The 22,487-nt window shown below is 44.8% G+C and overlaps 1 protein-coding gene across 4 annotated transcripts; it reads right to left on the reverse strand.

Annotated features, from left to right (window-relative positions):
* Positions 1-1,099: 1,099 nt before the first annotated feature.
* Positions 1,100-22,002, reverse strand: tle3a (TLE family member 3, transcriptional corepressor a). 4 transcript variants are annotated; one of them, XM_079683581.1, is made up of 22 exons: positions 21,004-22,001; positions 20,372-20,519; positions 19,732-19,832; positions 19,445-19,508; positions 18,052-18,096; positions 13,884-13,946; positions 13,526-13,630; positions 11,934-11,963; positions 9,963-10,167; positions 9,549-9,556; positions 7,922-8,044; positions 7,157-7,207; positions 6,918-7,070; positions 6,316-6,448; positions 6,024-6,196; positions 4,456-4,526; positions 4,087-4,336; positions 3,323-3,570; positions 3,052-3,199; positions 2,787-2,937; positions 2,510-2,586; positions 1,100-2,233 (listed from the first exon to the last, which is right to left on the reverse strand). In XM_079683581.1, the coding sequence occupies exons 2-22, from the start codon at positions 20,393-20,395 to the stop codon at positions 2,126-2,128; spliced, it is 2,331 nt and encodes a 776-aa protein (XP_079539707.1). In that variant the 5' UTR covers positions 20,396-20,519; positions 21,004-22,001; the 3' UTR covers positions 1,100-2,125. The 4 variants fall into 4 exon arrangements, with proteins under 4 accessions (XP_079539707.1, XP_079539706.1, XP_079539709.1 ...); XM_079683580.1 differs by having other exon boundaries at positions 6,024-6,199; positions 21,004-21,996; XM_079683583.1 differs by lacking the exon at positions 11,934-11,963 and having other exon boundaries at positions 21,004-22,002.
* Between the last annotated feature and the right edge of the window lie 485 nt (positions 22,003-22,487).

Below are 22,487 nucleotides of genomic sequence, written 5' to 3' on the forward strand. Positions count from 1 at the left end.
TTTTCTAGTTAAACTTTAGCCCTGCCAGAGGTCCCCAGCAGCCTCTCTTAACAGTCCCAAGAATGTCTTCCTCTCTTGTCTGCGGTTCTCCTGAGACTGTTGTCGAGTCCTATCTGGATTGCATTTACAGCCATTTACTCATGCACTTCCGTTCACTGTCAAGGGGAGCCTGTATCTATATTAGATGCAGAAAGCGAGGGAGAGCCCTCACTAGCAGAGCCCAGGGCCATGTACTCTTTTAAGGACACGTTTCTTGTTTACAGTCAAGCCAGGAGACCTTCAGTATTTATGCAGTGTATTTCCCTCCGTTCCTGCTGCGGTCAGTCGCTACATTACCTGGTTTGCACTCCCTTTCCCACTGCAGCAAATATGTGTCTAATACATCTAAATTGGCTTTACTTTAAAGAAATAGTTTGACATTTTGTGAGATAAGCTTTTTCATCTTCATTCCCAGAGTTAATTGAGAAGACTGATACTAATCTTGAGGCCCATTTATGGTAAAAATGAAGCTTCAGCTATTAGCAAGTTAGCTTAGCATTAAGAGTGGAAAAAGAGGGAAACCACTAGCTTGGTTCTATCCTAAGGTTACAGTTGACCTACCTGCTACCTTAAAACTAATTAGTTAGCACATAATACATTATTAAATAAAAAAATAAAGTGTGTAAAAACAGCAATGTTGAGGTTGTATGCAAAGTTGTTTCTTTTTGACAGGGCAAGGCTAGCTGTTTTTTCTCCCCATCTGATGTTTATGCAAAGTTAACTGGCTGTAGCTTATGTAAAAGACACAAGATGTGGGATGAATGTACATCTTATCTAACTGCAAATATGCTTTTTCACAAAATACCAAATTATTTCTTTCAAACGTGAAACAGTAGCAAGGCATCAGCACTATAGAAATACAGCCAAGATATATTTCTTTTATATAAAAACAGTTTATTGATTTATCAACAACTGTCAACTGTACAATCCTTAGGGATGATGAAACGTGTATGCTACACAGTCTAATGTGTGTTTATGTAGAGACCATTCCTGTCCATATGAAGATTGAAGTCGAACATTATGAAATACTTTAGAAAGCAAACAGAGCATACCCAAAATGTAAAATGTGGTAATGGCTTTTCCTGCCACCTTTATAAGTAACCATGTAAGTCTAGCACATCAGTCACATAATTGATCGAGAGGCAATAATTCACTCTTAGACTGATGAATAAACTTTTCTGAGGAGAAAGTCTTGTCAACAGACTGAACTCAAGTCACAGTTGCTTCTCCTTAAAAGCCACGAGTCCTCCGGTTGATAGTTATCCATTTGAATGTCCTTTAAAGCAGCCAGTGTTTTCATTGATAGGTCTTCATTATGAAGTTGAATTTCTGCTGACCAGGGCCAAAGGGTAGACGTAACTGGAAACCATGATTTTCTCCTTCTTCCAGTCTGAAAAAAGGGCCTTTCCAGAATTCTCCACTGCTAAAATCCATGGGACAAACATCTTTGTTACAGCAAATAGCGAAGAAAAATGGCATTGTCAGGGAGAAAAAAAATCCAAATTAGATTTCCGAAAAGGTCATTCTGGACAACGAACATGAAAAAAGCAGAGGAGGGGAAAAAACTGAAATAGAATATCCTCTTACAAAGTCCTAATCTAATTTCCACCCCCAGAGGGGACAGAAAATCACAGAGAGAACAAGAAAGAACCATCACAAGCGTAACTGGACACCAAAATATAAATCTATAAAAGGCCTTTTATTACTCCATTATGTACACTTTTCACAGGACCTCCAAGGATAAGCTCCAGAGCGAAGCGCCGCTTCTAGTTGTGTCATGGAACTTTATCTCCACATTAAAAAGGACGAATAAAAAAAAAAAAATATCCAACAAACAGAATAACAGCAAGACATTATTTTCTTCTTAGTGCCTTGGGGAACTGCACTTGCTGTACAAGTGTTAGTTGCATGGGTGAGGAAGGGCAGAGCCGAAGGACACAGCATCCACGGCCACCAATGTTCACTTCAGTCTGGCACTGCCAAACCTCCTGCCCATCCACCCCGGGGCTGCAGGCAACATCCATGCTGTCTGTGTGAGGGAAGGTAGATGGAGGAAGAGTCTACTGTTCATCCAAAGCAGTCTGTCCTAGTAGATCACTTCATATACAGTGGCCTTCTTGTCACCAGAGCCTGTCACAATGTACTTGTCGTCTGTCGAGATGTCACAGCTCAGGACAGATGAGGATTCCTTGGACTGAAGAAGATAAAAACAAATTAGTCTTGAGGCAGGTAACATTCATTTGAAGTTAAGTGGAAAAGATTAGCTGACTACAGGGCAAGATTAGATTGCAATGATATTAAGTTCTGGCCTGATGCCCATCAAAAAGACTTCTTTGTCAGGTCAATAATTCAGGTTCAGTTTTCACTGATAGGAGAGTCTTATCAGACAGCGGTCGCTGTGCCCTTCCGCTCAGACACAACTGTGCGTACTTTTGGACTGGCTGCAGACAGAGTGTATTGATCTGCATACCTGGAATATGCTGGCGCCATAAGGAGTCCTCCAAGCATTCAACAGATTGTCCTTCCCAGTGCTTACGAACCATTTACCTGCAAAGAAAACAACAGTGAAATCAGGTTACTTGGACTAAAAAGTGGTATAAAAATAAAGAGTTGGCAGGTAGCCTTCAAAAAAACAATAGAGATAAAGACTGTTAAGGGGCACTGCAGCTTTAGTGCTGAATTAACGGAGGCCCCTTCACAGTTAAGCACAGTCAGCGTTAAGTCTCCATCAGTTTGTGTGTTCATACCACAATAGGCGAACTTGAGGGACAGGACACAGCTCTCGTGCAGGTGGAGCTGGTACTTGTCAGGCTTTGAGTGGTGGAGCACCTCCACATTGCTGCTCTCCATGCCCACAGCAAGCCACTCTCCAGTTGGACAGTAGCCCAAGGAGAAGATCTGGAAACAAGCCAGAACAGTAATTACTGATGGTTCTTGGGCTCAAAGGAAGTGTCCCCTCACATTAAGACTTTGGCTGTGTGTTATCCATCTCTCCTCTGTTGCATTATGTACCTGTGAAGTGAAGTCATGCTGCTGTAGCTGTCGCCCCTCCCTCAGATCCCAGGAGCGAACAGTGTTGTCAAGACCGCCTGTCCACAGCTTAGTGCCATCATGGGATATGTCAATACAGCTAGCACCATCCGTGTGACCCTGGAACTGCCTGCAATCAAAGTCAAACAGCATACAAACATTTATTGACATCCGCTCCTAAAATGGCTCAGGCAACAGCAATCCTGTTGTGGGACCAAAGCCCACACAGTGTGAAAAAGTGTTTTCTTCTGACCTAACGAGAGTCTGGTTGTGCAGGTCCCAAACGGCAATGTTTCCGTCACTGCAGCAGGAGAAGCAGACTTTGGCATCGGGGCTGATGGCCAGGGCGTAGCATGCCGGCGCTGAGGAGGTGAGCTCAGCCTTGATGCGGGGTGTCGGAGAGGCAAGATCCCAGATGGTCAATGTGCTGGCCTCGCCTCCAACAATCAATGTGCGGCCATCAGGCAGCAGCTTACAGGAGCGGATGTAGTTATCCCTGTTCTGTTGCACAGAGGACAAAGCAAATCAATACGTGTTCAGGTCAGTGGAGATAGAGAGAGGTTTTGGAACAAGTCAGTGAGAAAGGAAATGAAAATCCTTCTGTAATAATAACAAGCCAAAGGGTTCTCAAACCTACGCTGCTACCTTTTGAGTTTTGAGTTAGTTTTGTTATTTATTTGGTGAAGTTACCATTTCAAGCCAATTATAATTTAACTGCACATTTCATCTGATGTTAATCCTTTTCTCCTTTGGTTGTTTCCAAGCGTACTCATACTTGTAATTCTCAAATTAAGCGAAATCTCAATCTGCATTTGTGTTCCAGTGCATTTGCTGTTAAACTGTCAGGGGGTTGTGTTCCTGTTGTGGTCCTTATGTATAACAAAGGATTATCCCATTGTGAGAGGAATGGTTGTTTGTTTATAGAGTTCATAACCTTACGACTACACGTATACACAAACAGAACTAAGAGTAAAAAAGTAGCTGTTGAGTGAAACGTGAATCAGCAGCGGTGCTCACCAGACAGTCCAGTTGGGACACCGGGCTCTTGCTGCCAGGTTGGCTGATGTCCCAGATTTTGACACAGCCTTTGCCACCAGTGTAGACATGACGTGTGGGGTTGCTTATGGTAACAGCGCACACAACTTCGCCGTGGCTCAGTGTGTTGATCTGTCGGGCGTGCCGTGGAATACCAGGACCAATCAGGGCGTCGGGCGGGAAGGGCACGGGCTGCATCTGACCGTCTGCACTGACATGGAAGGAATAAGCCCTGATAGAAAAGACAAATGTTAGTCATCTATTATGATACATTACATGTTATTTAGCTGACACTTTTAGCCAAAGTGACTTACATACACATAAATGTACACTTCAATAAATATCACTTACGGTTTGCCACCAGAAATGGATGTGAGGCTGGCTGGAAGGCCGGGTCTCATGTGGCTGTGAGGATCAAACCCCTGAAAAATAACAAAATGAAAACCTTTTAAAAACACGTTACTCTGTTAAAAATTATCCTACAGTAAGCTTAGCTTAGCATAAATAAGCTAACTATAAAAAAACACAACTGGAAGCAGTGGGAAACTACGGAGCCCTGGAGGATTCATTGAGAGAAAAATAAATAAAACGAGGCCACGTTTTACGTTCTACCTTCTCGTGCGCACGCTTTAGTAACTCGTGCGCACGCTTTAGTAACTCGTGCGCACGAGTTACTAAAGCGTGGCCTCGTTGTGTGTTTGTGTGTGTGTGTGTGTGTGTGTGTGTGTGTGTGTGTGTGTGTCTGTGTGGGGGCATTTGTTTATGATAGTATCGTTCGTTCCGGTGCACTCCGGCAGGACTATAGCACATCGAGATTAAGATTAAACAAATGTCTTTCACTTGGGAATACACATATAACTATGGAGAACCAGATTTGTGTAAATTACTGTTCGTGGTAATTTGAAAACAAATGCCGGTGGTGTCGGACACACACACAAACACAAACACACCGAACACGCACACAGAGCGTTGCTGAGCACAATCACACATCATGCGCCCCGGTGACAGGACATCTCCTTCATAAAACGAGGGGGAATACTCTGGTAGTTCGATGTGTAGAAGTGTGTGTGGTTAAACCAGGTTGAACGTAGCAGCCTCGATCTCTATTCAGCGGTTCTAATGAAGGGAAACGCAGTGAAGTAAACAGTAAAAGGCACAGTTCTTTGCAGCTGGTGCTGCTCTTCTCAGATTCTGCTGAGTTACACGTTACTGCCTCCAGAGCCCTGTACTACGGAGCCAGTTCAACAGACCCTGGATATGTTCGATTTACCCGGCTTAACTAACCCTAACAAACGCAATGTCGATAAGCGGTCCTGCGAAGCTGGTTATCAACTCAGTAAATCAAACAGGGTTTCTCTGACCGGCTGAGAGCGCGTTCACGTGAAAGGGACGGGGTTAGCAACATTTGACCAATCACAAACATGGAGACGCGTGCTGACAGCGCAGCGTCATACTTCATGAATGAATAGTGTAAATAGCAAATCCTGCTTCGTAGTACAGGCCACTAGTGCCGCAGAGATTTCATAAAGTGAAGAAGGTTTTCCTTCTATAAAACAGCTGTGGGCAGCAGATACTGTGAGTCACGGACAGGAATCCCTCAATTGAAATAAAACGAGGCCACGCTTTATTAACTCGTGCGAACATTTTATTTATTTTTCTCTCAATGAACCCTCCAGGGCTCCGTAGGAAACAGCTGGCTTGGTTCTCTCCAAAAAGGTAAATACAATTCTTGTCAGGGTCCTACTCAAAGACAAAGCTCCATATCGCTATATGAGGTCTAAAACTCCTCAGGGACACTTTAAGAGAAAATATTGATCTTTGGTTCCGAGCAAGAAAGACAATAATGTCAAACTATCCTTTTAACTATTTGCAGTCGTTTAGGTGATGCAGGTAAATAAAAGGAGAGGAAAGAGTGTTACCATTGGCGAGCGTCCATAGGCTGCAGCTGCTGCAACGCTCATCTGAGGGGAGATGTGCAGACCAGCGTACACACTAGGACTGGTCAGGCCTCCATTCATTTCATGATGGCCCATCATCGCAAAGGGGGTAGGGTAAGAGCTTGCGATGGATAGAGGGGTGCGCAAAGCTGGCGCTGCTACAGACAAAGACAGGAGAAGGATATTGGTATGTGACATAACGGTACAGTGGGAGAGGATGGAAAAATGATTTATCTCAGTTGCTAGCGAGGAAAAAAAAAAGAGTGGTACCAACCAAGAGCCTCCATGCCTGGTGGTTTGCCCAGGATGGGTCTGAGCCCAGGAGTGGAGCTGGTGCCAGGGGTGGGGGCATCATTTCGGGGAGTGGGGGTGGTGGACTTGAGGCCAGGCGTGGAGGATTTGTCATTCTGTCGAGGGAACGAAAGAGCAACCAAAATCACAATCCCGAAACCAGGCACTGTGCTGACTGACAATTTGAGAGCAAACTGAACTTAATCCAATCTAATTCTGACAACCCTCATAGTCCTGCAGAGCCATAAACTGCTATTTATTCTAAAACCTATTATGACCACAATGGAGATGGGGCCGTTTTTATCCCCTTACTGCTTTGGCTTTAATCTTTTAGTGAGGCAGAGAGGAAGAAACAAATCCTGGAGGAGTTAAATACATTGAGCTATTAACAGAGAAGACCTGACTGATCCTGATGCGGGACAATATTATCCCTGACGTTTAGTCATGCACTTAAAGCACCGACAGCCATTCCTAATCCACTGCAGAAAACGTCCCAGATTTATTTGCACATATCCCTTTGCTCTCTCTGCAATTTTGGTTTTAAACCCTTACTGTCCTAGTTTGTTGAAACTCTTGGTGTCTTACATGACTGAGCTCCTTGGCCTTAGATGACGGGGTGCTTCCAGAAGAGGCCACTGATGCCGGGCTGTTGGGGGTGTCTTTCTTTTGAGGGCGGGGCTTATCAATGCCATTTTCAGGTGGGGAGTGGGCGGGACTTGCACGTGGAGTGGCAGGGTCCTGGAGAAAGACAGATTTGTACGTTAATGCAACAGCTATAACACGGTACATGTCAATATTCCATTCACTAGAATTGCTCTGCTCACCTCATTAGAAACATCTACCACCAGGTCGTCACTCTTCTCTCCATCACTGTCCTGTAAAGAGATTTTTTTCAAATTAGTCACTTTTTTTTCTCTCAATGAATCCTTTGAAATATGTCTCTGGCCACAGGAGGGTCAACGGAGTACTTTGAAATGCACTCATTTGCCTTCTCGCCAAGAGTTGGATGAGCCTGGAGCAGTAAAATCCTGGAGTCATGGTGATGTTGCCAGGCAACCAGCGGAGACTCCGGGAAGCCACTGTCGCCGGCCAAAAATTGTCGCAAACATAACCCCCAATAAAACCACAATAGCTTTTATCACTTTGTTTTTGTACAGAAAAACAAGATGTAAAAAAGGTGACCTAGTGAGCCATAGAGAGCTAGTCTTTATTTATTTTTTTATATATCAGGGCATTCCATTTTCCGCTGCATTTCATTACTAACATATTTTTGTATTTCTTACACTGCAACTTATTGTCGTATTTTCTACCCGTTTTTCATTTTCTATTCTCTTGCTTTTTTAACGATTAAGTACTTTGAATTTAAATGTTTTTTTAAAAAGTGTTAAATGTGTGAGTTTTGAATGTGTATTTTTTTTATGTAAAGCTCTTTGAAATGGCTTGGTTCTGAAATGCACTGTACAGTATAAATGTATTTGTTAAGCTATGCCTGTAGACATGTCCTGGTTGTAGCTATGTAACAGACAGACATGACAAAAAGCGTGTAGGCGTATTTTCCCAAATGTCGAACAGATGCTTTTTTCACTTACATATCTGCTCATACTGTCCTTCTCCTCAACTTTGCGTTTCTTAGAGTCCAGACTGTAGTCAGAGGAGCTGCGGTGCTTTTCACTGGCTGTGCGTAAGCTTTCGGATGGGGATACAGAATTATTCTGCAAAGAGAAAACCAAACACACTTTATTACCATTTTGTCTTTCATTGTTAAAGAGAGTTGTGAGTCATTCATCCGTTACGAATTCACAAAGAACACAGTGTGCCAATCCAAACACTAAAAAAGGGCCCCATTCACACAACAAGGGATGCTGCAGACTCTTAAAATGCAGCTGTGGGCCCGCTCCAAGCAGTGCCCTGACACCAGCCAGGCCCAATCTCTCACACAAGCCTGTCCGTGGCCAAACGACAGAATGGGCCGTTATCTGGACTGAAAGGAGGAGGGCTTGTTTTCTGAGCCGGGCTCCCTCCTCCTCATAACTGGACAACAAACAGCCTCACAGGGACATGAGCAGTGTGTTGTGGCTGAACAGAGGGCCTTTTCTCCAGAGTCAGTGAGGCTAAGCGTGAGAGGGAGAGGGGTGGAGAGACAAGGAGAGACAGAAATTGTATGTTGTGGGCATTGATTGCCGCAGCTTGGGCACCATGTCAGCTCAGGCTTTGAGCTCTGATAAAGAAAGAAAATCTATATCCTGCCAGTGGGCACGGCAGCGTGGGACTGACTGGAGCTTTTTCATGGAGCCTGCCTGCCCACACAAGCTGGGACAACTCACTCCAAACGCCAACAAAGTGGGAGGAACTCGGCAGGTGTCCAGCGGCTTTCACTGGAGTTTGCCATTTGCCTGCAAACTGCCAAGTTCTCCGGATTCCCTCTGTCCCTCCTTTTGAAGTCCTGAGCATCAACACGGACTAGGTCAGTGGCATCCCAGAGAAGTGAACAATGGCCGATGGACTAGCTGTCTGGGCAAAGGGCCACTGTCTGCATAATGGCTGACCTTTAAGGAGATGCTTAGCGTGACTCATTAACCAAAGTCACCACTCTGCTATCAGATGACCTGGGACAAGAGCACAGAAACAAAACAGGCCGGCTAATCGCCCCAGGAGTTCCATTTCTTCAGACATGACTGCACCCATTCAGCGGGCCCAGCCTACAGAAACACAATCTCACAGGCACATCAGCAGCCATCAGAGATCGCAGCCATTCAAATAAAACGCTTTAGCAGGTCCAGCCAGACGGGGTGGGGAAAACAAAACAATTCTCCATTTGTGTTCATAAATATTCATCACATGCCAAGGATGAGAGTGAGCTGGTAAACAAGGGAGACAGTAGGAGGGATCAAATAAATCCTTTAAGAAGGGGAAGTCAAAGTCTTGCTTTAATTGTGATGAAATTACAAGGCTTCTAATCTCTCCAGCATGATACCAGTCATTTCCCTTCTGGATTAACACACAGGATTTATATTCCAAGCCTTATTTCCAATTAATCATTTTATTGAAAGCAGATTACAACAGTGCATGAAATCAGTAGCATCATGCTGTTGGCAGGAATTGTGTACTTGACATTTATGGTGGAGATGGAAGTGTGATAATGAATAATAATAATAATAATAATAATAAAACAAACAAGCCCTGCAACAGGAAATAGTTTCAGGTGTGGACACTCACCGCGTTCTCTGTTTCGCAGGCATTGCAATGGCGGCCGAGGAGATGAAGAAACCCCAGGGAGCAAAGAGAGAAAAACCCGTCAGTTAGCATATCATAACAGATGCTTCTGGCTGAACGTGTGAGAATCAGCTGCAGGGCACAAGGCCCCTCTTATCAACGTGTGTTGGAGCTGTTGAATAGCTTATGCAGTCATGGGCTGGGAATGTACCAGCTCATTACCCAGACAGAATGTGAACAGACAGGATGTGCTGCTCACCTAAGGGCCCTACCATTCTGCTCTAGAGACTGAGAAGCACCACACTTTTTATATTATTTTCCCCCTGTTTAACATCTATGCAATAATGTTGAGATTAATATACTTTTCAATTCTTCTCAATAATGAGCAGCTAATGCCCAATTGGTTTAACTCCTCACCTCTGTGTTCCAGATCATTGTGGTTCTTCTCGTCCTTCACTGGGAGGTGGGCTTGGCTGCCCAGGGCGCCCAGTGCTAGCAGGCCTGATCCTGCGCCTGTCACAGAGGGGATGCCAGGCGGCTGCAGGCCTGAGGGGTGAGGAGGCAGCTGGATGGGAGGCCCGTGGGCAGCGTGGGAGAGGTGCTGTGCCTGGAGCTGCTGCTGCTGTAGACAGGGAGATAGACAGGAACACAGTGGGTCAGGGAGAAAAGGCAAGGAGAAACCACAACATGAGGCTGATCAGTTAAACCCTGGATGATATTAGCACATTCACACATCTATTACTGTCAGGATCCAAAAGCAATCCCCCTCAGTGCTATTTCAATACCAGGCCATGGTGGCATAATCCCTAGATCTGTGCTGAGGAGAAGTTATGATTAACAATCAACTGCTCAACACGTCCATTGCATGAGCAGGGCTCGAGATACATTACACTGTGTTAGTAGTGCATTAACAACAAACTGCAAAGCAAAGTTCGATGCATCTACTGCTCAGCATAGATGAATCCTTTCACTTCAGGTAAACTGGTGGATTTCTTACTGCAGCGCCGCAGCACTATATGCCATCAGTGAGTTGAGCAATCCTCTTAAGGAACAGGAAGCTGTGTAAGAATCTGTCAGCCTGTGGGCTAAACAACTACCTGCTCTTTAAACACTTCAAAAACAAAACCAGCGTCTATTTACTCCTCTCATATTCATGTTCCTGGGTTAACAGAACATGAATCATTTGCACACCCATGCTTTAAGAGACTGAGGGAACACTAAGTGCCAGAAGCTGGTACTCCTTCCCTCTCACTCCAAGTATTTGAGTGTGTGTTTGTGTGTGTCTTGAAGGCTGCTGTGGGAGCCAGGACCAGGGGTCCCATGCTGGCACTCAGTCAACCCTCCAATATTCACCATGAATATTTGAAAGGCACGGGGAAATGGATGGGAGTTAAAAGGCACTCAGCATGGAAGTAAGCAGTTTAAAGCAAGGTTAAATAATACTTAGCTGAGACACCAATAAAAACATCAGCAATTTATTACCCGTCTACGAGCCAGCTGAATAATTTAGCTGCTGTTACAGCACGCACCTCCTCTGTTTTACAAGACAGACTTCAATCAGTGGCCATTTCAAGAATATTAGGCACTTTGTAAATGCAGGGGAGTTGGTACAACATACGCTACAACGGGATGGACCTGACAAACACAGAGTTAAAAATACATCAACTCCGAAATAACTTACTTTAAAATATACTTTTTAAAAACAGAGATATTTAAATGTAGGTCTTACAAAGGGCACCTACTCCTAAAGCATGTCTTTATAATACTATCTGGAGGGCCTTTTTAATTGCTTCAATATTATCTGTCCTGAAGGTATAGAGAACTGGATTGGAAAACATAGTGAGGTTTTTAACTTGCAACCTCATCCTTTTCTTGAAAGGGCAGATGTCAATCCAATTACAAAATGTACCCAGGACACAAAGAGCTAGAGAGAGAGAGCGCGTGAGTGTGTTAGAATATTGTGTCCATGAGGGAAATTAAGGAGCCAGTTCATTGGCAGGGGAAAGCCATTGTGTTTAATGAGGCACTGATGGGTAATATGCATGGTTGATCAGCAAGAGCCCTCATTAGAGGGCCATCAATGAAGACAATAATAAATAAAGAAAGGAGTCTGGCCTATTTCCTCTAATTTAATATTCCAAGATAAAGAGCTACTCTTTGCCCCTTTTTTATCTGAGTAGAGCTAAAAAAAAAAGAACAGGCAAGATTGAGCAAATGTATTTGAGTAGTCTCTAGTGTAGAGACCACACTTACTATAGTGAAACGCATGGCACTTTAACAGAGAAGTGCCATGCAGCATGCACAAGCCCTTTAAGCCCACATGTGTGCATACAGCTAAGTCAATTAACAACAGCATGGCACATAGAGATATTTGGGAATGCCACTGACCATTAGCGCAGGGTAGGCAGCTTGCTGCTGCTGAAAAGGAGGACAGAAAACGGTCAGGGCAACAGCTGCACCAGACGCCCTCTCTGCACAATTATATACTGCAATAAATAGTGTTACAGACAAAATAAATTCAACATCCTTTTATAACAAAGCCACTGTGTGTTTATCCAGGTGGCCACTCGCTTGGAGACAGGTGGGCTTCTCTGCGCTGCTTCTTAGCTGACTTCAATATTTTCAGAGTTTTCTAATCAAACAGGATCCTCAACCAGTCAGGCTCGTCTCAATACAAGCAGCTGCCCCAGTTGCATCCTATTAATGGCCCTCAGCTCCATCAATAAGGCATGCAGCTGGCTCCTGGATGCTGCCTGTCTGCCTGGCACGCTCCTTCACCCCACCTTGCTTTGCAATATGCATGAGGATTTTGGCATGCCTACAGAGCCTCTCCTCAATGAATAACTAATGGAAAGGTATTCGTAAAACATACAGTAGCTACATTTCCACCTCCTCTGACAGGAACAAGCGGCGTGACTTGAGTCAAGGTCTTACAGTTTGTGTGTCCAACATGTTATAACATTTGGACTTTTAATGATATTCATCTTGAATTAAGTCCAAAGTAAAAGACTCAGGCACACATCTAAAAGTAAATAAATAATCCAGCATTATAATGTTCCAAATGTGAAAATCACAGACACAGGGAGGAGCCACAAATCAAATGAGCTTTTATTTGGGAAAACTGCAGCTTGCAGCTGCTCCGCTTTGGTGAAAGTGAGATAAAGCATCTGCTCAACCCAGCAGATAAAAAAACAAGCAGCTATCCATCACCTCATGACACCTAGTCGGACAAATTCTAGGGAGCAATTATCCTGGAACAAAAAGGTCACCGGGGGGTCATTAATTGAATTCCAATATGTGCCTCCAGTCATCAAGTCAGCCTTTGGGGCGAGCCTAGCACATGCTAAAGACTCTGCAAGATTCAACTGTAGTAATAAGACCACTGATAGCCTGAGCTTTGTATCGAGGGTGACACCAATCACCTCTGCTTTAGGAGGGCAGGGTGAGCGCAGCTGATCAATGAGGGGCAGATGGTGTTTTGAAGCAGCGAGGAACACAGTAGTACAGCTCAGTGCTGCGGTGTGCAAACAGACCTGCATCGCTGTGCTGTTATGGCTGACTGCTGTCTGCACGGCCTCAGCTAGTGTGCAGCGCTGGCTGTGTTCTGCTCACCCTCAGCCTTTTAATTCCCTCAGCTAGCCAGGTCAGCATGAGGGATGAGCCTCCTCGTTAAAACCTTAGCCAATTAAAGCAATACAGGCTGCAAAGGGGATCTCAAGAGCTCTCAGGCTCGCATTTATAAACACACAACAAGGCAGCGAAGATGCCGCTGAGACCGGAGCTGGAGCAACAGAACAGCTCTCTTGAGAGCTGAACTTGTTTGAATATATTGCTGAAGAATATAGAACTAATTGGGACAAAATGCATGAACACATTTGATTCAGAGTTTCTCATTCTATTCTCACAGTTTGTGCATTAACAAGACATTAACAGAGAAATGAGCAGAATAAATAAATGAATAAAAAAGAGGGTATACACACGGTCAGAGGCAGATTGGGAAGTCCACGTACCCCGATGATAGCATTCAGCTCAGTCATAGTCACCTGCTTAGCCCTCTCCACTGCCTGAGCAACCTGCTGCTGGTGCTGTGGGAAGACATTTACAAAAGATGATTAGGGGGCATGCCAACATCCATCACACACCCACACTCACTTATCACAGAATTTCACACTTAATTCTCTTAGTACTGCTGCGATTCTAAAAGTCAGGGCAAACACCACACAAGCAAATTGCTTTCATTTTCTTTTCAAGTAGTATCTGTATAATGCAGGCAACTATAAGTGATTTTATTTTAGTAGTAAACTGTCACACAGTTGGAGAGAGACATTCAAAACTCACCTCTTGTGACAGGAAAGGCATAATTTGAGCTAAAATTGCGTTGAGCCGTTTGGCAATCTCCGTCTGGAAAACAAAAGAGGAGCAAAATGAGACGGGAAAGTATGAAACAGACAGTGACTTCACATAACCCCGCCTTTAATGTTTACACCGATTAAGTCAATTACTGCGGCAATCAGAACTGCTTGACTCAACATCCTCTAAACAGCATGATATTGACATTTGAAATATTTAAAACATTAGGAGAGCCCAGGGGGACGGAGCACAGCTGTGCTGAGAGTGCACTCCATGCTAAACGGATATGAGCCGGCAGAGTGCTGCTGTGTTGAGAGGATCCTCACTCACTCTGCCCTGCTTCCCCTCATCTGCAACGCTGCTGTCCTGCAGTTAACCTCAGAGTTAAACCACACAACCACACCCCAGGAAGTCAGGCCCAGGAAGCATACTGCACTGTTTACTTACATGTGACAGTGTAGGCAATTCACATTAAAGGGTCATAATGTGCAGTGAGCAAAGATTACAAACCATAATGACCTCAAGGGTAAAACACCTCAAATCTATAAGTAATACCATTAGAAGACAGCTACAGTAGAGTGTACTAGAGTGCTGCCTTTCCAAGACTGGAGTCTGGGCCCTTTCTCACTGCAATCAGCAGCCCAGCCCACCACCCTCCCGTCCGCCCGCGCCACCCTGCCTCCATTCTCCTGCTTGTCTACCAACTGCCATGGCAACGGCTGCAGACCTATCTTGCTGGGATCATTATGCAAATGGAACCTCTGCTTGACCGTAACAGGCTTTAAAATCATATTACGTGCTTGGAGGCAGGTCATTAAATTGAATTTTCAGCCTGTCGATCACATGAACATAGCAAATGAATGGTGGACAAAAGGAGCAACGGGGAGGAGGTGAGCAGAGTGGGTGTGATTCATCCCCCGCCACTGTGAAAACACTACACAGCCAGTTTGTTCTGCATCCTTCTTCTCGTTGGAGCTCTGCACTGGGAGCAGAAAAATAACAGTGCCAAAGCTACATCATCTATGGAATTTATGAGCTGCAGTTCAACGCAAGGCCACTGCGGAACACAAACATCACAGGGATTTTCTCCTGATTTTTCATTTGGAGCGGCACACACAATGTACTTTGCAGACCGCCAGCTTATTTATTACACATGGCAGAAATGCCAGGCAGTTTTGGCAGCCAGACGTATTACCTCTGAGCAGAGCCAGAGAGATTGGAGAGTAATGTCCAACAGAACGAGACCTGCTGACCCAAGCTGCAACATGGATAGCCACTTAGCCGGGCAAGCCAGCAGGATAAACAACGAGCCGAAGATGAAATATCAGATGAGACAGAGGAAAGCCTGGGCTCACAGGCAATAATGTGAAACAAATTGATGGTAGCATGAGCTACAGAATGTACAATAGTCCATGAGAAAACCCTGATTAGAACTTGATTACTGTGTGCATACAGGAAAAACACTGAACCCCCCGCATCCTCTGACACACAATTAATGTGACCTACAACCAATAAAGAAATGAGAGGGGTAGATAAGGGCTTTATCTGCATTAGTATTAACGCTATGTCGTAAGTGCTCGAGCAGGAGCTCAAGAACGCCCTCAGAAACGGTTGAAAAGCTACGGAGCCTGTATAATCCATGTTTGTTGAGATAAGCCATGTCAATAGCAGACGAACATTTGACAGGATTTTTGAAAAGGCCTTGAGCGCACAGTCCATTCCTCTGTAGCTTAGTGTCATGGTGACAGCTGGCTGAGAGAGGTCAGGAGGTGCCTGATCCATCGTGCCCTAAACAACTGGCAGCCTCTGCACTCTCACAACACAACATGCAAATACAGGGAAAAGGCTCCAACTCAGCTCGCCACTGCTGTCAGAATAGATACAGTGTAGTGCCAGGAGGATTTTTTTTTTTGTCAGCCAGCAGATAAAAATGGGGCTGTTGTCACTTTAAGTAGATGACAGCTCGGCCCTTGAGAGGCCAGCTTTGCGCTGCTGCTACACAATTACAGGTACTCGGACCCGTGTAGCACCACTTTAAGAGCACTCTCAGGCTGGCTTGTCAATGGTGTGCAGAAAGGTATTCGCCTGTTGCTATCAGCAGTGGGAAAATGGAGTCGAGCCACTGATGAGTATTAAATATAGAGGGAAAACTACTGGTGGCTCTGGTCACATGATCCATCTATAAACAATACTTGACAAGTCAGATTTAGAGGGCCTCCAATTTGTCCAAGATGACAGCATTGCCCGTTTCCTGATTTTTCTAGTAGGGAGAAAATTAGAACAGCACTTCACTGGCGGCTCATCTAAGCCAGAGAATGACACATGTTTCCACTAAACTGAGATGTTACACAAAGCCTCGGAGCCTTTGTTAATGTGAAGTGAGTCCAGAATAAATGTCCAATTGGCATTTGAAGTTATTTGTATTGATCCGAGCGAGGCCAAAAGGATGCATGAGTCATTACTATGATTAACCTTGTCAGCCGCAGCAGTCAGTCAGGTGACAGCTGGGATCCAAAAACAATAAACTCATTCTAACAAAAACAGCATAAAACCATAACCTTATTTAATATGCCATATCTTGAAATACGATAACTTGCAGTTAATATAAGTGGACCTGACAGCCAACAGTTCACACCCCGTAATTATTACACTCCATTCCAGTCCCAAATGACAGATTGGGCATTGATGTCTTGGAGAACATTTACTCCCACCACTTTTCTCTGCACGCCTCTTTTGTATGAACACTGCAGACACTACGCTGGCTGAAGAATGTTTTGGCCTTCAGTATGGCAGATAGTTTGCTACCTAGCAAATGATTCCCATTGCCATGTGTCCTCATGTCTGTACAACGACTCCAGTTACCAAATCTGATTGAGCCTTACAAACACCTAAGCCCCAAACGCCGCGCAACGCTTATAAACAAGCACCAGATGATGGTATTTACTGGCTGACATCACCCAGCAGAAATTAGCTGTTCTGCGTCTACATCGTCAGGGCTGATAGAGAGGGATCAGATAACACCGCCACATCAGTCCACCTGAGCCAGGCCGGTGTGTGCATTCTGAAATCTGAATTATGTCCCTGCACGGTAATGAAAAAAGGCACAGTAAGAGGAATGGATTTCCTCACTATGGAATAAATGTCCTGGCAGGAAAATAATATGCCTATGTGCATCCAATAATCCATCTCAGCCCTGCCCGTTAACCACTCCCCATCTTCTTCTTCTCCCCCCCTCCTGGGCTGTAAGCCGGGAAGCTGCATGGACGGGGCCCACAATGTTTGCTCACAAACACGCCGTTCAGCAGGTTAGGGCCCCACTGATGAATTATTCAAGCACTTCCATCAGCTCTGTTGAGGTTCCTGATAAAAGTCAGGCGCTAAAATGGATCAGTCGATTAACCTGTTTACACAGAGCTGGGCTCTTGCCCCTCCCCCAGCTCCATACTCCAGCTCCCATCCCCCCACTCCTCTTCTCTCCGGTTGGCGATAAGTGCCTGACAGAAGCTATCAGAGCGGCCCGAGCCCTGACAGACATGAGGCAGTGTGACACACGGCCGAGACACTGATAGATCACCCACCTCACCAATCCACCATGCCCCCCCCCCCCCCCCCCCCCCCCCCCCCCAACACCATCATTAACCAGAGGCTGTCGCAGCAGACGGGACAGCCTCACTGGTTCAACAGCTGCATGGATGGGAATCTAAGGATTACTCATTCAAACCATCTTTATCTCTGCAAGCATCAGTGACTGATCTGTGGAGCTATACAAGATAGGATCTTTCGAGGAAGATAAGGGCACAATAAGAGGCTAAAGGACTTTTGCCAATTACTGTTCATTTAAAAAAGAAATACTGACCTATCAGCAATTCTCTCTCTCTTTAATCATTAAGTCAAAGGCAGAGCCTGGTAAAGTCTACCTTTAATCTTATCAAAAGGCCAAGACAAATCAAGGCTCTAGCACTTTTTAAAAAAAGGGCCACAATAATTCACAAAGCGGAGGTACACGTTTCCATTTGTATTGCCTTGTTTGCGTGCAGTAGATCAGTGTGTTTACAGCCCATTAGCGATGCTCAGTCAGCTCTGTTAACAGCGGCTCCTCCTGGGTCTCACATCCCCCGACACTGTGGAAAGATATGAGGAACATGATGGTACATACCTGTTTGTGCATTTCTATATTCAGCCCGTAGGACATCTCGTAATACTGAAACGAAAGCAAAGATTTAATTGAAATTAATCAAGTCACATTTAGAATCATGGTGTGCCAACATTTAATTTAGGCAATTACTTTATACTCTTAGATGTAGCGTTTGTTTTATTTGAATGTGAATAGCCACAAATCAATAGTTTAATTAATCACACCACTAACTCCATCATCAAATGCTTTTAAACATGATTGAAACCAAAATACAATCCAACTTCTGCTGGCCAGCGTGATAAACTAAGATCAGACAAAAAGGGAGTTCTTAGAGCAGCAAACAGTGAACAGCCGATAAATCGATATTTTGTTGTTTATATTGCGGGCAAAGAGAAGAAAGGGTTGGATTTATTGATCGCCATCTTGAGCCCTCAGATCTCCAGGATGTCTATTTACTTAGCGTAACGCGATTGCTCAACACTCTTGATATTTCAAGCCAGGTCAGTCTGTCTGGCTGAAATGTAATCCATGGAGCCCACAAGTGGCAGCCAGGGCAGAAATGGCTTTCCAGTCAGCGTCTATTTGATGAGGCCAATGCATTATTCAGTCCATTAGCTTCTTCGAAAATTACTCTCAAACAAGAGAGCCATTCTGTCTGAGATCAGAGCCCCACAGCCGTAGCGTAACCTGACACCCAGTGCTGGCTGTGGGATACTTCCCTACATGTTTACCTAACCTCCTCCCTGTCAGGCTGACATGTTGTCTTCCTGTGAAAAGAATGTTTAACTTAAGCCTGCATGTATTGGTTTAAGTCATCCTCAGTGTGTTTACCTGGAACAACAGAGTACACCGCCACGGAAGAACTCCTGATTGCGTCATGTCTGAGCTAAATTCCTGCGTCATAGGCATGCCTATGTTTTTCTAAAGGGCTGCTAAAATGAAAGCTTATAATTGAGGCTTACAGAGAAACTAAGGTTGACTCAGTCAGTGCAAAATAAACTGCAGCAGGTTCCACGTCCTCCATTTTGTTTGCCGAGGTGCATTTTCTCACACACAGCTCTGGCCCTCCACCATCAGCTCACACCTAATTTATGGCCATGCATACGTCTGAGCGTGGAGTCTCCTAGGAGAATAATCAGATCAGCACACAGAGGGCAGCACTGCAGCCGACCCTTGGAGATCAGGGGAGCGCTTTAATGGAGCCTCAGCCCACTGCCTGTCAGGAAGAGCTCCTCCGTAACTACCAGCTACATCAAACCCCCCGGGGCCTTTCACAGGCCTGTACCTGACACTCAACCCGCCCTAACCACCATGCAGGTGATCACACTAGGCTGTCTCGCTCCACCCCAACCAGATCTTCAACAAGCCTTGCAATTTGGAACCATAATTGCTCCCTTTTGTAACATAATCTTACCATGACATAGTGGCGCTGCATCTCCGTCTTCTCATTGGCCAGCTTGTCATACTCCACCTTAAGACTAAAATAGAAGACAAGGTGTCAATTTCTGGCATCTGTATCACTTCAATAACTCACACACATTCAACCACTTGACAGCTATGTAAAAGAAAAATAACTGCTATTTTTTAATTCAACCATTTAGATTTCATTTCACAACCAAATATTACCCTTGACCGTAGTTATTTAATGAAGAGGAAACGTTAACATTGTCATACTTTGGTGATATACTTTGTAATTGTTACCTGTGATACTGGGCTTGCAGAAACTGAAATTCGTCTTTAATCCTGTCACAAGACTCTGCTACAGTGAATTTGAAGCCAGGCTGACCGGGCTGATGTGGAGCCTGAAAGAAAGGGTGTAAAAATCACATCAGTAGAGTCACAGGAGGAAGTTTTAATCATCTTTTTCTTTCATTGTGAAAGGAGAAAAAATAGTTAGATCACATTAGACTACTTTCACGAAAATATCTCCTCTTTAGTAAGGAACTACTTCACACCTTCAGAAGCTAATAACATATTATGAATATGTGGCTGTCACACTGAAAATGAAATCTGATAATAAAATGAAATAATGATATACAAATAAAAGGATTAAAGCCCCCACCTGTCCCCATATTCAGCAGTCATATGTTAGTGTATGGCTGAGTAAATATCTCCAGGCAGGCAAACCATCTGCATCCATTTACCACTAAGTGCATATTCTTGTGTAGCATACATGCTTTGTGATATAACCATATAGATGTGATGAGCTGCATTAGAGTGTAAACCGTTTTGCAGGACACATTTCAAAAGGGGACCAGCAGCACAGCCAGGAACCATGTCAACATCAGTGTTGTCAGATAAACATGTAAGCTGTATTAAGTATAGAGGAAGAGCTTCTTACCGGATGTCGGCCTTGTGGATACATCTTGAAATGTATCCTTTGTTTATCTCTCCAGTGTGCAGGTCCTTTGGCAAAATGGTTGAAATGTGCTCCCAGCCACACCGGTCTCAGCAGGCAGGGGTGGGGGGCAGGGGAGGTCGAGAAAATCCTGTGTTGAAAAATGACGCGGTTTAATCTTTAGACGGGGGTGAAAACACAGTACAATGCATGTTGTTTGCTTAAGTAGTCAAAACAGTAAACTAGTTCCAGTTATTGCAGAGGCAAGTGAAAAAAGCAGCAATATTCCTTCGCTTCTGTCTTCTTCGTGACCTTATTCGGTCAGTGGTCAGCGATACACTCGATATACTAAGGCAATAAATATCAATTTACAATTTAAACTGGTGCAAACACGTCATGGAGCAAAACGTACGCTACTTTTTCGCGGTTAATTTTAAATTGTTTCATCAAATACGTTTGTTTCAGATTCTAATTTTGACTGATGTTCACCAAATGAACAAACCCCGCTGTAGGACGTCTCCAGGTCGGCCACCACCGACAGCACCCGGCTCCCACCTACTGTGTGACTCCGCGGAAAGCGATGCAAACGCCCCAAAAAACCCACAAATAAATCAACAGCTCTGATAAATACATACCCGTGTGTGCGTCTTTACCGTCCGTCCGACTTTTGTTCCTGAAGAAAAACCAAAGAGGCTATAATTCATGCGCTTAATCCCTCCTAATGTACGCGTGGTGGACGCGGATCTCGACAAGCATCCTCTCTCCGGAGCGCACCCAGCCGGACTGGGGGAGCAGTTTGGGAGAAAATGTGGTGCGTTCGGGCTCGATTAAAACTACTTTATTCTCAGCCGCGAAACCTCCGAGGAATGTGCGCCGTTTGTGGCCGGTTAATCCCAAAAAGAAAGAAAAAATATAGGCTTCCAAAATCTGTCTTCCGACTCGAAGAGGTTGGAGATTCTTTAAAAGCGTAACATGGTACTCTCCACAATCTCGCATTTCCCCCAGTTGTCCAGCTTACCCCGGTTGCCACACACAGGCAGCAGGGCTGAACTGCCGTGAAAGCGCCTATCTGTCCAATCGGATTACTCGGAAGGAATACGGCCACATCTGCCTATCGGAGAGCGACGGCCCCCACGTGGGGTGCAGCGATACATGACATCATCCCGTGGATCCACAAGGCATCATCCGTCCGTCCCACCGTGTACAACAACAACAGCAGGCATTGATGTGCCGACGATGATATCCACATTTGACAAAGACAGCACAAATTCCACATCCGCGCTTCATTAGAGTGTTTTTTTTTTACCGCCCAAATAAAGTTGATGAATATTTGGGTGAGACCACCACCAGCGGGACGGGGGAGGGATGTGTGCGGTGCAACAAGCCTTCTTGAATTGTTATCCCCATACAAGGAAACATGAGGATATGTGAGCTTGTTTGTAAAACATGGTTATAAGAATGTGAAGCTATGTTACTGTAAAACTGCCAAAGTAGCACCTACAATCTGAAATGTGCGGGGTAAACTCCCCCCAACACACAAACACCGTGAAGGACACACTAATGACCAGTCGATCGAGCTGTCCACCAAATTAAAGCCACTCGGCATACATATTTAGTCTTAAATATATCTCGTGACTCTTGCACAACCTATCAGCATTTGTATAATAGTTGCACTGCGGGGAGAGCAGAGATGATTGCCTTTGTCTGATATGAACATCAGCCATGTCTGAGCGAAGCCCGTACGCCTTGTTTTGAAGGTTCAACCCTGCCCCCACGTGGGACTCCTCTGCGGCTTTAAGGCCTCTCAACCAATGGCAGCGCGGTGCACTTACTCGCTGGCTTCCCATTGGCTGAGCAGCATCGAGCCTGTCATTCACAGAGCAGCGTTGTCAATCAATACCACGCGGGGTCAAGCGCTGACAAATGCCTGTGCTCCTCGGTGCTCTGCCTGTGAATAGAGCCTGCAATGGCTGCTTAATTAGCTTCCAATGGCTTTTCTCTCCAGTTCAAACAATCTGTTACCACCACGTAGTAATGAGAGCCTACATTAAACAAAGGAAGAAAGGAAGCATGCAAACAGTTGTAACATTACAACCTGTAGTTTTCCTTTACATATGAG

Source organism: Notothenia rossii (genome assembly GCF_949606895.1).
Source record: "Notothenia rossii genome assembly, chromosome: 5".
NCBI classification, from domain to species: domain Eukaryota; kingdom Metazoa; phylum Chordata; class Actinopteri; order Perciformes; family Nototheniidae; genus Notothenia; species Notothenia rossii.